Below are 18,205 nucleotides of genomic sequence, written 5' to 3'. Positions count from 1 at the left end.
TGAGGTTTTGTATTTCTTGTATATGAATAATTAGTCTGTTTCTAAGAGCAAGTTTAGTTTGACCTATATAATCCTCATTACGTCCTTTACATTTAATATCATATATTAAATTTTGGGGGGAAGTGATAAAATGACTTTTTATGAGGTTAAAGCAAGTACTGCAATTAGGGTGGTCACACTTTTTGACTATTTGTGTGGTGTTTGTGGAGGGTAATTTAGCATTGGTGAGCAGTTGCTTGAGGGATTTTGATTGTCTTATGCTTTTAATTATTTTGTATATTTCAAGTGCTTGTTTCATTCTTCAGTCTTGTCTCAGTAGTGGAATGTTCTGGTTGACGAAGTTTCAAACCTCTGTGTTTTTGAGCTATTTGTTGTAATAAAGGGTAGAGCATTGGGCATATCGGAAGTGGTTTTTAAAAAAATTTTTGCAATTAATATAATGTAATGAAATTATTGTATACAGTGCTCAGGTGCAGCACAACTTGTCAGAAAGTGCATATAAAGCATATGCAGTAATGTACAAATGTCTAGAAAGGGAACAGTGTATGAGTCAGATACATGCTTGCGTGTGTATGGAGGGGAGAAAATCAGGTGTAGTGTTGGTGAATGTCAGGAAGCATGGAAGTTTTGAAGGATGCAGTGCTCCGACAACTAACAACTGATGCCGGCAGTTTGTTCCATACTTCAGCAACTCTTAGTGTGAAAAAAATGTTTCTGAAAGTCATGGGAGCTGTGCTGTTTTCTGACTTTGTAAACATGTCCACGGGTGTTAGACAGGTGGAGTTTGAAAAGGTGTTCAGAGTTATTGTTAGTAAGATGGTTAATAATTTTATGGGTGTCTGCCAAGTCAGCTGCCAGACATCGGAGTTTCAATGTATTCATGCCCAGGGAAGTAAGGCATTCAGAATATGGCAAATGCCTGACAGAGGGTATTCTCTTGGTTGCACGTCACTGAACAATTTCCAGACGATTAATATCCTGGGTAAGATAGGGGTCTTGAATATCTATTGCTTTGGCACACTTTATTCCATTGTCTATTAACGTTGACAGATATTTTCTCTTGAGTCCTTTGTTACAAGTTTCAATGTTTAAAACAATTGTGCCGATTCTTCTTGCTGTATTAAAAGGAATATTAGTCTCTTTGTGTTTGGAATGGCATGAGGAGAACAACAGGTATTGTTTAGAATCTGTTGGTTTGTAACGAATGTCTATTTCAATGTTTTTGTCTGTTTTGATTATTAGAATGTCCGGGAATGGTAGTTGAGTTTTATTGTATACAGCCATCCCAAATATTCTGCATGTTTTATGTTCAAATACACAATCATGTCATACAGATCTCAAGGCTACAAGATAATGTAGGATAAATTCTAAGTAATGTGAATAAATAAGCATTACATTTGTCAAAATAATCTGAATGTTAAAGTTTTACAAGATAAAGCAAAACAGAAATGTCTTTAAAATGGCAACCTGGGTCACACAGTTTCACATGAAAGATCAAGTCGACCCAACTTTATTTCTGAATGCTGTCTGACAACCATAGAGAAGAACTGGATGACCTACAAAAAAAAAGAAAAAGAAAAAAAGAAAGAAAAAAAGAAAGAACAAAGGACTCAAACAACCACAGTCCTTATTTTATACACACTTTTTGAAAACAATTCAGTTGAAATAGTTTACAAAGCGCAGGAGTGGCTGTGTGGTAAGTAGCTTGCTTACCAACCACATGGTTCCGGGTTCAGTCCCACTGCGTTGCACCTTGGGCAAGTGTCTTCTACTATAGCCTCAGGCCGACCAATGCCTTGTGAGTGGATTTGGTAGACGGAAACTGAAAGAAGCCCGTCGTATATATGTATATATATATATATATGTATTTGTGTGTATGTTTGTGTGTGTGTGTTTGTCCCCCTAGCATTGCTTGACAACTGATGCTGGTGTGTTTACGTCCCCGTCACTTAGCGGTTCGGCAAAAGAGACCAATAGATTAAGTACTGGGCTTACAAAGAATAAGTCCCGGGATCGATTTGCTCGACTAAAGGTGGTGCTCCAGCATGGCCGCAGTCAAATGACTGAAACAAGTAAAAGAGTAAAAGAGTAAAAAGAGAGTAAAAATTTGGGATGTGTACACATTGCTATCAAGTTTTGGCTCAAGGCTAGCAATTTTGTGGGAAGGTGCAAGTCTGTTACATTGACCCCAGTGCTCAACTGGTACTCAGTTTGTTGACCCTGAAAGGATGAAAAGCAAAGTTGATCCTGGCAGAAGTTGAACTCAGAACATAAAGATAGATAAAATGTCACTATGCATTTTGTATGTAAGCTTACGATTCTGCCAGCTCGCCACCTTAGGGATGTGTACATATTGATAACTCTCTTTTAACTCTTTTACTTGTTTCAGTCATTTGACTGTGGCCATGCTGGAGCACTGCCTTTAGTTGAGCAAATCAACCCCAGGACTTATTCTTTGTAAGCCTAGTACTTATTCCATCGGTCTCTTTTGCCAAACTGCTAAGTTATGGAGACGTAAACACACCAGCATCGGTTGTCAAGTGATGTTGGGGAGACAAACACAGACACACAAACATATACACACACACACATACATATATGCGACGGGCTTCTTTCAGTTTCCATCTACCAAATCCACTCACAAGGCTTTGGTCGGCCCGAGGCTATAGTAGAAGACACTTGTCCAATGTGCCATGCAGTGGGACCGAACCCAGAACCATGTGGTTGGTAAGCAAGCTACTTACCACACAGCCACTCCTATGCCTATCATTATTTATGCAGTGCGTGTGGGAAAAAGTAATATTAATCATTGATTAATTATATTTGAATTATTTTCAGCATGTAGGCACAGGCATGGCTTTGTGGTTAAGAAGCTAACCTTGCAAATATGTGGTCTGAGGTTTAGTCTCATTGCACAGCCTTGGGCAAATATTTTCTAGTATAGTTTAGGGCTGACCAATGCCTTGCGAGTGAATTTGGTAGATGCTGTGTGGAAGCCCATTGTATATATATATGTGTGTGTGTGTGTGTATGCATATATGTGTGTATATGTATATATGTGTGTGTGTATTTATATATGTATATATATATGTGTGTGTGTGTATGCATATATATGTGTGTGTGTGTATGTGTATATATTTATATATGCGTATATGTGTGTGTGTGTATGCATATATGTGTGTATATGTATATATGTGTGTGTATTTATATATGTGTATATATATGTGTGTGTGTGTGTATGCATATATATGTGTGTGTGTGTATGTGTATATATTTATATATGCGTATATGTGTGTGTGTGTGTATGCATATATGTGTGTATATGTATATATGCGTGTGTGTATATTTATATATGTGTATATGTATGTGTGTATGTGTGTGTGTGCGTATCATCATCATCATCATCATTCAATGTCCATTGTCCAGGCTGGCATGGGTTGGATGGTCTGACTGGGCTGGCATGCTGGAAGGCTGCACCAGACTCCAGTCTGATTCGGCATGATTTTCTATGGCTGGATGTCCTTCCTAATGCCAACCACTCCAAGACTGTACTGGGTGCTTTGACGTGCCACTCGCACAGGTGCCATTTGCATGACACCATGGTGCTTTTATGTGCCATGAGCATGGGTGCCAATTTGCGTGACACTGGTATCTGCCATGATGGTGATTTTGCTCAGCTTGATGGCTATTCTCAAGAACAACATAATGCCAAATTCTCAGTCATTGCCTCTGTGAGGCCCAACGCACAAAAGGAACTCAGATACTTTGCCTCTGTGAGGCCCAATGCTCAAAAGGTGTTCTTTACATTCCACCAGCATGGGTGCCCTTAGCTTGATGGGTCGTCCTCCCAAGTACAGCACATCACCAAAGGTCTGTGCAAGCATGGTTGTGTGGTAAGAAATTTGCTTCCCAGCCACGTGGTCCTCGGTTTAGTCCTATTGTGTCACACCTTGAATCTTCTACTATAGCCTCAGGCTGACCTTGTGAGTGAATTTTGTCGATGAAAATTGAAAGAAGCCCATCACACACACATATATACATATATACACATATATATCTTTGTGTCTGTAAGTGTTTGTCCCCCATCACTACTTGACAACCGGTGTTGGTGTGTTTACATCCCTGTAACTCAGTTGTTTGGCAAAAGAGACTGATAGAATAAGTACCAGGCTTTAAAGAAGAAAAGGTACTAGGGTTGATTCATTTGACTAAAGCCCTTCAAGGGGGTGCCCCAGCATGGCCGCAGTCTGATGCTGAAACAAGTAAGAGATAAAACATAGAAAATATATATATCAAAAGCGGTAACAAAAAATTCCTGGACTAGTTATGTTTATTAAAAAATAACTTATTTACCTAAGTTTTAACATCATCTCCATGCCTACCACTCTTGGAATCTGACCTGGAAGTCGTTTTCTGTAAGCAAGTGACAACGGCGTTAAAACAGCAACCTTTGAGCTGCATTTTCATTTTTGAGGAAGAGATGGAAGTCCACAAGCGGATACGGTGTGTGAGGAATTGATATCATGTTGCTTTTGGTGATAAACTCATAAGTGAGGAGAGCTCAGCGACAGGGTACATTTGCATTGTGAAGGAGGAGAGGGACAATAGTGCAGCAAGTGGGAAATAGAATGTAAAAAATAAAAATAAAGAAAATATGCAAGCAGTAAATACTCTTCTGTTAATAATTTCATTCATCTCACAATTGCATTATAGAAATTTATATATAGCTACAGTGGTTGAATGTAACGCTGGAGTTTTGATATAGCTATCCTTCCTTCATAGAAAAGGAAACGAGTATGGATTTGACAGGAGGTGAGAGAGCAAAATGTAAAAATACATTATATCTTTGGATAAAAAATTCTTTCGTAATTTCCATAGTATGAAATATAAGATTACCCAAAAAATGAAGAGAGGAAAAAATACCCTTTTCCCTTTACTCTGAGACAAGGGGCTTCAAAGGATAGCTATTTTAAATCTCCGCCATTATAATTTTGCTTTATTGAACCCGGAAGGATAAAAGACAAATTTGACCTTGGCGTGATTTGAACTCAGAACTTAAAGAGTCGTTACTATATATATATATATATATATATATATATATATATATATATATATATATATATATAAGGTTAATACAAACGGGAAAACAGAAAAAACAACAACACGTGGAACAATTACAGTATTATTATTATTAGGCGCTCAGGAAAATGGAAGAAGGTATATATATATATATATATATATATATATATATATATATATATATATATATATATAATTGGTCAGTTATACATAAATCAGAAGAAAAACACATCCTAAACAATGTGTTTTAGCTGTAATATTTTATGTAGTCATTGGTTTATGGTCAGAAAGTTACTATTGCCTTCACATCTATTTTTGCAATATATATTGCTAAGAGCAATAATAGACATGATATCTATTGTAACTTTGTGACTAGCCATAACTAACAGTTACATATACATCAGTCTATCTATCTATCTATCTATCTATCTATCTATCTATCTATCTATCTGTCTGTCTGTCTGTCTGTTTGTATCGATGTATATATATATATATATATATATATATATATATATATGTCCCAGCAAATGGCAGTGCCCCAGCATGGTCACAGCTCGTGAGCTGAAACTAGATAAAAATAAAATAAATAAAAATAAAAATATATACACACACACACATACATACCTACCTATGTATGTGTGTGTATGTATTTATGTATGTAAGTGTTGTTGTGTTTGTTCCACAACACCATTTCACAACCAACTGTTTGTTTGTTTGTTTATGTCCCTGCAATTAGGCGAAAGAGACTGATAGACTAAGTATCAGACTTAAGAAGAAACTAAGAGCTTGGGATGATTTATTTGGTTAATATTTTCAAGGTGGGGTCCCAGCATTAGCTACAGTCCAGTGGCTGAAACAAGTAAAAGATAAAAGAAGTATAGGACATGCTTCAGCCTTATTATGGTCTCATCAGTAAAAAACTTTTTTCAATGCATTTGCTATAGTAGTGACAAAAGGACGGCTAAATATCATAGCCAACATTCACAAACAAGGATGACTTGATAATGTGCTATGCTTTAGGTAATTGTTTTAAGTAGTTGGTATTTGTAAACAGACTTATATGCTATCTTGGTCTGCCTACTCTTGATCCAAGAAAACATTGAATATGTGTACAGCTACAATGAAAGGGAGGATGCTACAGAACTTTGGAGTATTGAGTAGATGGAGGACAATGTGAAATGAAGTACCTTGCCCTATCCAGGAATTGAACCCATCACCTTGTGATCATGAAATCAATGTTGAAACCATCGGGCAGACACTGTCACATGAATTATTAAGTAAATATACAAAAGAGAAGTTCGCTGGTCGGTGTAGCTGATTCAATATTTTAAAGAATGAATTACTCAGAGACACCATCTGCAAGAAAAACAAAGTTAATGTTGGCCTATTGGATGTTAGAGTACATTAAAAAAAAATTAACTATTAACATAAATGGAACTTGTCTAGACTTGTTGAAATAATTAAATTAGTATATCAATTAATGATTCATTATTTCATCTTAGCTTTTATTTAATGTTGTGTGCATTAAGTATGTTATAGCGATAGAACTATGTGATCAATAGTCCAGAATCTAAAACTCAAGGCCATTGACTATAGTGAAGGGTGGAGGAAGGGGTTGTTGTCGTTTAGCCCTAAGCTAGTTCTAATCAGGTAGACCAACAACCGAAGACATCCTGATCCATTTTGTCAAAATGCATAGGCGCAGGAGTGGCTGTGTGGTAAGTAGCTTGTTTACCAACCACATGGTTCCAGGTTCAGTCCTACTGCGTGGCACCTTGGGCAAGTGTCTTCTACTATAGCCTCAGGCCGACCAATGCCTTGTGAGTCGATTTGGTAGACGGAAACTGAAAGAAGCCCGTCGTATATTTGTATATATATATATATGTGTTTGTGTGTCTGTGTTTGTCCCCCTAGCATTGCTTGACAACCGATGCTGGTGTGTTTATGTCCCCGTTTACTTAGTGGTTCGGCAAAAGAGACCGATAGAATAAGTACTGGGCTTACAAAAGAATAAGTCCTGGGGTCGAGTTGCTCGACTAAAAGGCGGCGCTCCAGCATGGCCGCAGTCAAATGACTGAAACGAGTAAAAGAGTAAAAGAGTAAGAGAGATATTCCACAAACAGCTGACACTGACTACTAATCTATAAGTAAAAAAAAAAAAGTAAACTGCCGGAATAAAATTTTTATAGCCAGAATATTCTTTATGTCCTTCTTGTCATTGAGACTTTTGCAGACAAAAAGAAATAAGTTGATTGTTGTTTCAAGATGTTACTTAGAGTGCATGCTGAGTAGCTTGCTGTGTGAGCTGATCCTCTCTTTGATTTGTTAATCCCTAGATCATTGTGGTGCCGTGATTCAATATGTGGTTTTATTGCACTTGTGTATTGAGACTGATTCTAGAGATTTTCGCAAGTCAGCTTGTATTAACTGATTAATTTGGTTTTTAGAGATTCACGAATTTTATTCTGTGGAGGTTAAAGTTTCATTATTGGCTGGTTGTATTGATTTTGTGTGTTTCATTTTTAAAATAACAACGACAAGGTCTTATTTTACTCATATCAGTCGTCCACATCTTCCATCAGTGTTAATTAAGTTTACTCGTTACTCATCATCTTCATTATTGTTTTAACATGCACTTTTCCATGTTTGCATGAGTTGGATGGAATTTATTGATGTGTATTTTCTATGGCCAGATGCCCTTTCTGCTGCCAATCCTCCCGTTTCCTAAAAAGGTAATATTTCTCCCTTTTCAAAATATTTCCCCATGTTCCAAACAGGTTTTCCTGGAAGGTCAGAAACAATGGACACAGTTTACTTGGTAACACTTGTTTACAACCATTACAGGATGTCACAGCAATAAGACACTAATACACACACAAACACACACACACAGTGTATATAAATGTGTGTGTATGTGTATATATATGTGTATATATATATATATATATATATATATATATATATATATATATATATATATATATTATATTATATTAGAAACAAAACCACTATTATGCAAATCAAACAAAGAAAGTCTTAAGCCAATACATAAAATAATTTATACAAATTAAATTTAACAATTATTTTATGTATTGGCTTAAGACTTTCTTTGTTTGATTTGCATAATAGTGGTTTTGTTTCTAATATAACATAATATAATATTTTACTATAAAATTAGATTCAATCCTAAATCTGATTTTCCCCTGTAAATTTGGATTTATTCCCTAATATTTATTATATATATATATATATATATATATATATATATATATATATATATATATATGTATGAATGTATGTATATATATATATATATATTACGGAGATGTACTTGCATAGCAAGTGACCTGATCTTAGATCGTGTGCTGAAACAAAAACAATTGCAGTATGGAAGGTGTTTATAAGCCATTTAAAAACACACAAAAACCGTTAGATTCACTTCAACATTTAAATTTAATTTACAAAAATATTTTCGTGTTTTTCATATATATATATGCGTCTATTATTCTTAAGCTTCAAAATCCCAGTCAACAATACTCTTGTTTAAGAATGATTAATTTGGTAACCTTAAAAAGTATAGAGTAACACCTCAGATTAATGTAAAATTGCTTATATACATATTGCATATATATATGTATATATATATATTGCATATATATATTGCTTATATATATTGCTTATATATATGTATATGCACACACATGTATACACATATACATATGTATGTACGTATGTGTATATATATATATATATATACACACACACGCACACAATAATGAGGGCGATAAATAGAATATTATATTGAATATTATATTGAATATACTATTGCTGTTGTATATATAGTTCTGCAAATTATATTAAATTAGAACGATCATACTGATGAGCCATGGATGTTTTTACGTAAGTGAAGTAGTTAATAGCGAAACCGGTCTACAATTAATTCTTTATTTTGTATATTTTCATTTGTCTTACCCGCTTATGTTCTGGTGTTTGCTGAATTTTTCTAGAGGACATTCTTTTCTTTGTGGTTAAATCATAGGTGATCGATTTCTAGCATATTGGATGTCCACTTAGTGGTCATCTCTCCTTATACGTATATACATATCTATGCAACACACCTGTCACAACCTGGGACCTTGAAGACTGCTATAACACATGAAACTATACTAGTGCCCTAATATTTTATATTCAACATTTCATCTATTCAATAAGACAATCAATACTTCATTTCATTTTACTATATATACTATTTATACTATATATTCTATATTCTACATTAATATTATAAAGAATATAAATAAAACATAAAAAAACAGAGTTGGAATTCCTTTGAATAATATATATCCCTTATTACACAATCATACAAATATATGTGAATATATGATGTGCTCAAACAATAAATCCTATGAGACCAATTGATAATATTGCATAGATTATTCCGAGTCTTCCAAAAGTTTCTTTTTTTAAAGAATAATGGGAAACAATATGTCATACAAACCCATTTTTATTTACACACACACACACACACACACACACACACACACTCATGCACAATGGACTTCTTTCAGTTTCTGTTTCTGCAAACCTACTCACAAGGCTTTTGTTGGCCCAAGCGCTATAATAAAAACCACTTGCCCAACATTTCATTCTAAGAAGCAAGCTGCCAAACCATATAGTCATAGACATCAATTACAAAATGCATTTCAATCTTTTTACCTCTGACTTTTATTATTCTTCTTTCCTTTTTTTTTTCAAAATAGGTTCCCAAGAATCATCAAAGAATCCCTGTTACCTTTACCGAAATCTAAAGATGATGATCCACAGAGGTTTGTAATCTTGAAATATTTGTACTTGTTGCTGTTGATTGTTGTGATTGTGTTGTTTGTTGTCATTAATACCTTATTGCTGTCATTGTTGTTGTTGCTCTATTTCCGATTATTTCTCAGAAATATTTAACACTGACGTACATAGATATATCGTCATCGTCATCACCATCACCATCATCATCATCACCATCATCGTCATCATTATGATTGCCACTACAATTACTACTACCACCATCATCGTTGTCATGACAACAACAACATAGACCACAACCACCATGACCACCACCACCACCACCACCATCATCATGATCACTGCCACTACTGCTACCACCATCACCACTACTACAACCAATGATGTCAATGGCAACGACCACCACAACCACCACCAACACCACCACCATCACTACCATTATGATGACAACGACGACAGCAACCACCATCACTACCATCTTCATCATCATCATCATCATCACTGCTGCCACTGCATCAATGCCAACACTGGCACCACCACCACCACCACCACTACCGCTATTACTACTACCCTTTTTATATCTGTTTCAGCTGGTACCCTCCTGGTCATGGAGATGTCTATGAATGTTTTTACAAATGCGGTTTTCTACAGAAGTTTCTCAATGCTGGTCGCAAATATATGTTTCTATCAAATATCGATAATTTAGGAGCTACCGTTGATCTACATATCCTTTTTTTTTACCATATATGGGTACAAACCGTACTATGGTATAGTTAAGAAGTTTTTCTTAGAAACATTGCGCTTCCAGGTTCAAACCTATTCCACAGTACTTTGGTTCTTCAGCCATAGCCTTGGGTTGAAATTTGGTACTCTGTTATAACAAGGTCTACTCTGTGTGTGTATATCTATCTCATTTATCTGTTGCTTGTTCAGTAATTGGACTGTGGTCATGCTGGAGCACCGCCTTGAAGGGTTTACTTCAGTTGAACAAATTAGACCCCATACTTATTTTTGTAAGACTGTTACTTCTGCTACACTGTTAAAGTTACAGGGATGTAAACAAACCGACACCAGTAATCAAGTGATGGTAGTAGATAAGCACATACACACACACACATTTATACGTACAACAGGCTTCCACACAGTTTCTGACTACCAAATTTGTTCACAAGCTATTAGTTAACCTGTGGTTATAATAGAAGACATTTGCCTAAGCTGCTGTTTAGGGGGACTGAACTGGAAACCATGTGACTGCAAAGTGAGGTGCTTAGAAGCTTGCTTCCTAACCACATGGTTCTAGGTTCAGTCCCACTATGTGACACCTTGGGAAAATGTCTTCTACTATGGCCTTGTGAGGGGATTTGGACCAAAGCCTTTTGAGGGGATTTAACAGACAGAAACTGAAAGAAGCTTGTTATATAGGTGCAGCTGTGGCTGGTTGGTAAAATGTTTGCTTCCCAACCACATGGTTCCGAGTTCATTCCCACCTTGGGTAAGTATATTCTACTATGACCTTGGGCCAACCAAATCTTTGTGAGTGGATTTGGTTGGCAGAAACATTAGCACGCCAGGCGAAATGCTTAGCAGTATTTGGTCTGCCGTTATGTTCTGAGTTCAAATTCCACCGAGGTTGAATTTGCCTTTCATCCTTTCGGGGTTGATAAATTAAGTACCAGTTATGCACTGGGGTTGATGTAATCAACTTAATTCCTCTGTCTGTCCTTGTTTGTCCCCTCTGTGTTTAGCCCCTTGTGGGTAGTAAAGAAATAAGAAACTGAAAGAAACCCATTATATATATGTGTGTGTGTGTGTGTGTCTGTGTGTGTGTCTGTGTGTGTGTCTGTGTTTGACTTCCACTACTGCTTGACAACCAGCATTGGTGTGTTTACATCCCCATAACTTAGTGGGTCAGTAAAAGAGACCAATAGAATAAGAAACCAGGCTTTAAAGAAAAAAAAATCCTGTGGGTCAACTTGTTTGACTTAAAAAACCCTTCAAGGCAGTGCCCTAGCATGGCTGCAGTCAAGTAACTGAAACAAGTAAAAGATAAAAGATATGTTTTCATATATATATATATATATATATATATATGGTAAATATGCATACTTTTATTTTGCTATTCAAAGTTCCTTGCCACATATCTATATATCATCATCATCATCATTATTGGAATCATAAAAACATAGAGAATGGACTAAGCAGGACAGGAGGAGACACGTGGGATGGAGAGTCACTGAAGAGGTCACAGGATGTGTGATGAAATATTTTACTCAAAGGATGCTAAAATAAGAATAATAATAAAGCTGAAGTGAAGAATGGATATATAGTGCCTCTGACTATTTGGCAAAAAAAAATTTTAAATGCCCTTCTTGAAATATAACAATAGATTTTCTTCTGCTTTTTTATTCAGTACAGTTTAAATCAAACAATGGCAATAGTAAGAAGTTTAAAAGATGGCCTTTATAACATCTGTTCTTTGTCGTTTTCTTTGAAAGAAGTTCTTTGTAAGTGTTCTCTAATAAGGTGTCATCACTTTGGTGAAGACATCATCAATGGATGTTCTGCGTTTCAACATGGAATTAGTTCACTGTTTTGACATGATCTTTACATTTGGATGTCCTTCCAAATGCTAGCCAATTTACAGTGTGAACTGGATGCTTTTTTTATGTGGAACCAGCACTGGTGGGGGTTGTGAGTTGCTTGGTGACCTTGTCAGTACTGGTGCCATGTAAAAAGTACTCAGTCTACACTGTAAAGTGGTTGGTGTTTGGAAGAGCATCCAGATGTAAAAACCATACCAAAACAGACCTCACCAGTGCTGGTGCCACATAAAAAGCACCCAATCCACTGTATAAAGTGGTTGATGTCAGGAAGGGTATCCAGCTGTAAAAACCATGCCAAAACAGACAGTGGAGTTTGGTGCAGGCAACTGTCAAACCGTTCAACCCATACCAACATGGAAAGCGGATGTTAAATGATAATGATGATGATGATGATGATGATGCTGACTAACACAATGTAGTGACACAGTTGATTGGCAAGCTATTGCTGTCGTTGATGATGTTATACTGTGTCTTAAACCATTCAGCATTCTGACCATTTTCAACTGTATTGTTTACAAATGCGTACCAAATTACTTACATGATATTGCTCATGACAATTATTTGTGTCTGTATATATTTGAATATATGGTTTAAGAGACGATATAGTCCAGTATTTCGTGTTTGGATTTGGTTTGCAAGATTCTTTAAGTAAGTTCGTGTGTTGAAGCATATTCTGTTGTGTCTGGGGAGAGTCATTTTCTTTTTGTGCCTTATAATTATTTAACACACTCACTGGTAAAATTTCCATTTATTTCTTATTGAAAAGGTTGCAAGACGCAACGAAAATTTTAGGAAAATAAAAATAAGAAATAAGTGGAAATTTTACCGGTGAGTGTGTTACATTATAAGGCACAAAAAGAAAATGACTCTCCCCAGACACAACAGGATAGTCCAGTATAATTCTCCAGAAACATCTAAATTTTGAATGCTGACAATTTCATTTCAATGTTGTTTGGGTTTTTCTTTCTTTTACCTTGATGAAGAGCACTGCCTAAATCATCATGTCTTTCCTCTTCCTCACAACAAAGAAATATCTAAAAAAGGGCTGTTAGTCGGCCTCATGTTTTCAGTGGATCAAATAGAAAAGGTGTTACTTTAAAGTGAGGGAGAGGCACTGGAACAACCTCACTGACTCACAGGGCTTCCACTTGCGAATAACCATCTCTGCCCAATAGCAGTGAGCAAAAGTGTGGTCCAGGGACTGAGAATGTTGGATTTCTTCTCTTCCACTGCATTTAGACTATTTTGTCAAATCCAATGCTTATTTATTCATTGTTTTGAATTAATCCTGCCTTATCTCCTAGTTTTGAGATTTCAACGATGTGATTGTTTATTTTTAGAATGACATTGTAGGGTAAGTGTAAGAGGCCAAATCTGGTTAGTTTGAACATAAAACAGGCAGAATTTTTTGGTTGGATATTGCTGGTTTAAATGCTGAAGTATCATTGGTACTTATTCTATCAGTTATTTTTGGTGAACTGCTAAGTCACAGGGATGTAAGTAACCCAATGCTGATTGTCAAGTAATTGTAGCGGACAAACACATAGATGCAAACACACACACACACGCACAGACACACACGCACACACACACACACACACACACGCGCGTGTGCACACACCCACCCACACACACACTCTCTCTCTCTTTCTCTCTCTCACAGGTACAACAAGTTTCCTTCAGCTTCCCACTGCCAAATCTACTCACAAGGGTTTGGTTAGCTCTAAGCTGTAGCAAAAGAGACTTGCTCAAGGTTCCATGAAGTTAGACTGAACCTAAAACCATATGGTTGAGAAGCAAGCTTTTTACCGCATTGTGGAAAAAAAAAAATTCCACTGCCAGACTGGCTCCCTGTGCCGGTGGCATGAAAAAAGTACCATCCGAACATGGTTGATGCCAGCCCCCATCCCTTCTGACTGGCTCCTGTGCCAGTAGCACGTAAAAAGCACCATCCAAATGTGGCCGATGCCAGTGCCGCCTGACTGGCTCATGTGCCGATGGCATGTAAAAAGCACACACTACACTCTAGGAGTGGTTGGCATTAGGAAGGGCATCAAGCTGTAGAAACCTTGCCAGATCAGATTGGAGCCTGATGAGGCCTCCTGGCTTGCCAGTCCCCAGTCAAACTGTCCAACCCATGCCAGCATGGAAAACGGACGTTAAACAATGATGATGATGATGATGATTAACAGATTGAAAAATGATATTATTCAACTTGTAGAAATTGATGTGAAACGAATGTAATTGGTGGAAAGAGATATTGATTCAGGCACTGAAAAGCAGTAGACGATGAGATGGTATTTATGACAGTAAAAATCAGAATTTGGCACAAAAGTTCTAATTGTTTTAAATCTCTATATGTATAAAGCTGAAGTTGTCTGTGTATGGCAGGTTTGGTAGCCTTCAACTAACACTATCTCCTCCAAGACCCTGCGGTGCAAGTTGACCAAAATTGAGTGTATGGGCTTGCTCTTCCTTCCGTAGAAGGAAAAATTCAAATCGGACCATGTGAAGACCTAAAATTATTTACATCAGAAAGGTGCTTTTTCTCTATGCAAATCCCTATTTTTTACGATTTTTTTACTGCTGTGTCGCCATTTTTCGGTGTATTTCAACCAGGAAAATGTTCACTTAAAGAGAATAACAAGCTACATAATGCAAAATTTTTATTTTTCAAAAATTCCAATTCTAAAGGGTTGAAACAAACCCGAGCAACACCGGGTGATACTGCTAGTTCTTACATATAGTAACATAATGATAAAATAAAATCTTTTCCGTTTTTCTTTTTCCATCTTTCACTTGTTTCATCTATTAATACACTGAAATGTCCATTCATTTTATTCTCATTATTCTGTCTATCTATATGTTTGTCTGTCTACATAGAGAGAGAGAAGAGAGAGAGAGAGAGAGAGAGAGAGAGAGAGAGAGAGAGAGAGAGAGATGGTGTTTTATGCAGTTTGCATTAAAGGAAAAGAAAGCAATATACCATCCAAGAAAATAAATGCGTTTTTAAAAATCCAAAAAATATCAACTAGATTATGGCTGAGAAACACCAAGTATACTAAAAGTAGCAACCCTCAGCTTCCACTACGATGGCTTCATGATGGTTCCATGACTTGGTGTATGCATTCCTTGCTGTACCCTTCGGGTAGTTATTCAAACACCTTGATCTTCGCCATCATCTTGGCCTTAGTGTTGAGGTAGAGCAGTTGGTGTCTTCCTCAACCACATCCCACATGGCAATCCATAAGATTACAGTTGGGGGAATCAAGAAATCAAAAGTTGGGGCTGGTAAAGTCGTTTTCTACCTCCCCTATCATTATCATCATCATAATTATTATTATTATTATTATTATTATTATTATTATTATTATTATTATTATTATTATCATTATTATTATTATTGAGTGAGAGAGCAGTGCATTCAATCAAAGTGACATTGGGATAAAATATGCAAAAGCCAGTACACCCATCATGACTAGCCATCGTCTGATAAGGGTACACCGGGCACATGCATCACAACCATATGCACGTGACATGGTGATCTCATATCAAGATAAACAGTACATGACCTTGCAGGTGGGGTCCAGTTACTTTTTCTAGGGGTATGGTAAGGGACTGAATCATGTAGCTACACATATGGCCTTCCAGCAGCAACTCTCTCTAGTCATGGTTTGATGATAGTTTCCAGCAGCTTCACATAGATGTCTTAATTGAGCCTAAGGCCCTATTAACCCTTTCAATACCAACCTGGCTGAAACTGCCTCTGGCTCTGTAGTAGAATTGTCTTATTTTCATAAGTTTTGAATTAAAATCTTCCATCAAACCTTAGTCACAATTTATGTTCCTAATACTAGGTTAATGATAATTAAGTTATTTTACTAAATTCTTAGTTATATTTATAATTAATTGAAAGAAACACAGAGCATCTCAAAATAAATACGGTAACAAAAGGGTTAAGAGGTGTGGGGCATTTCACTGGGGACACACCCAAAGACCATCACAACTTGGGGAAATTTGGTTTTCATGATACCCATGTTATGCCTTACAACTTTGTGATCATAAGCATTGAGCAGCAGTTATGATGCTGGCGTTTTCATACCTGTAACGAATTATCATGATACAGGTAACTCTTTCCCAATATTCTGATGACTTCTAGTGCTCCAAGTCAGCTAACATTTTCTCAAATGCAACTTTACTCTTTACTCTCTTCAATGCCATTGACTGTTCATCAAAAGTCAGGTTGTCTGGCTGAAACTGGTTAGCTGGAGAGCTGCACCAAGTTCCAATCTTGTTGTTTGTTCCTTCTCGAGCCATGCCTGGCTCATAAGGGCCGGTTTCCCGGTTTCTTGGCATATAGGTTCCCCACCTGGATGGAATGCCGGTCCGTCGCAGGTGAGCTGCAAGATGCAGGAGGAAAGAGTGGAAGAAAGTTGTGGCGAAAGAGTCAGCAGAATTTTGCCATTACCTTCTGCTGGAGTCACGTGGAGCTTAGGTGTTTTTGCTCATAAACACACACATCACCCGGTCTGAGATTCGAACCCACGATCCCTTGACTGTGAGTCCACTGCTCTAACCACTAGGCCATGTGCCTCCACAAGTTCCAATCTGATTCAGTATGGTCTCTACCACTGGATGCCCTTCCTAACACCAGTGACTCCAAGAGTGTAACGAGTGCCTTTTATGTGCCACTCGCATAGGTGCCAGTTACGTGACACTAGGATTGGCCACAACTACAATTTCACTTGGTTTGACAGGTCTTCTCAAGCACCACGTATTGCCAAAGATCTCGGTCACTAGGCACAAGTGTAAGGCTGTGTGGCAAGAAGTTTGCTTCCCAACAATATGGCCTTGGGTTCAATCCCACCCAGTGACACCTTCAGCAAGTATCTTCTACCACAGCCCTGGGCCAACCAAAGCCTTGCAAGTGGATCTGGTAGATGGAAACTGAAAGAACCCTATTGTCTATATATATATTGGGTTGTTCATTTTCAGCACTTGATGCTTTGGGAACCAGACAAAAATTGCTGCAGCTCGGCTGGGATATGTTACCCCACCCTCCATATTCACTAGATATTGCTCCTTCAGATTTCCACTTATTCAGGTCTCTGCAGAATAGTCTACTGGTAAAAATTTCAATTCCTTGGATGACATAAAAAGATACCTTGATGAATTCTTTGCCATGAAACCACTTCAATTCTGGGAAGAAGGTATTTTCAAGTTAAAGGAAAGATGGAGACACATTGTGCAACAAAATGGTTCATATTTGGTTGATAAAAAATGTAATGGCAAGTATTTATTGACCTTTTACTTTCCTTTAAAAATCGGCAGGAACTTTCCGGACAACCCATTTTTTCACGCTCAGAGTTGCTGAAGCATGGAACAAACTGCCTGCGTCAGTTGTTGACTGCCATGACACTGCATCCTTTAAGGCCCTCATGCTTTCCGAAATACGCCGAAACTACACCTGATTATACATACACTTTAGATGAGTTGTAGTGCACCTGAGCACTGTACACAATGTTTTTATTATTATATATATCTATATGTGTATGCCTTGTGTTTGTCCCCAACTATCAATTGACAACTGGTATTGGTTTGTTTACATCCACGTAAGTTGATGGTTTGGCCAAAAGTGACTAAAAGAATAAGTACGAAGCTTAGAAAAAGATAAATATTGGGGGTGGGGTCTTTTTTTATGATTTGACCTTTAACACAGGGCCCCA

General features: G+C 37.1%; 1 protein-coding gene across 4 annotated transcripts in view; it reads left to right on the top strand.

Annotated features, from left to right (window-relative positions):
- LOC115220975 (UTP--glucose-1-phosphate uridylyltransferase) overlaps positions 1-18,205 on the top strand; it is a 138,719-nt gene that overhangs the window by 81,106 nt on the left and 39,408 nt on the right. For all 4 annotated transcript variants that reach the window (XM_036510332.1, XM_029791188.2, XM_036510333.1 and 1 more), the window contains 2 exons: positions 9,840-9,905; positions 10,467-10,600. In XM_036510332.1, the coding sequence (XP_036366225.1) occupies positions 9,840-9,905; positions 10,467-10,600 (200 nt within the window). The remainder of the gene's footprint in view (positions 1-9,839; positions 9,906-10,466; positions 10,601-18,205) is intronic.

This window comes from Octopus sinensis, linkage group LG17, assembly GCF_006345805.1.
Source record: "Octopus sinensis linkage group LG17, ASM634580v1, whole genome shotgun sequence".
Classification (NCBI taxonomy): Eukaryota; Metazoa; Mollusca; class Cephalopoda; order Octopoda; family Octopodidae; genus Octopus; species Octopus sinensis.
Note: the sequence above shows the minus strand (reverse complement) of the source record. Positions and strands in the feature narration are given on the sequence as shown.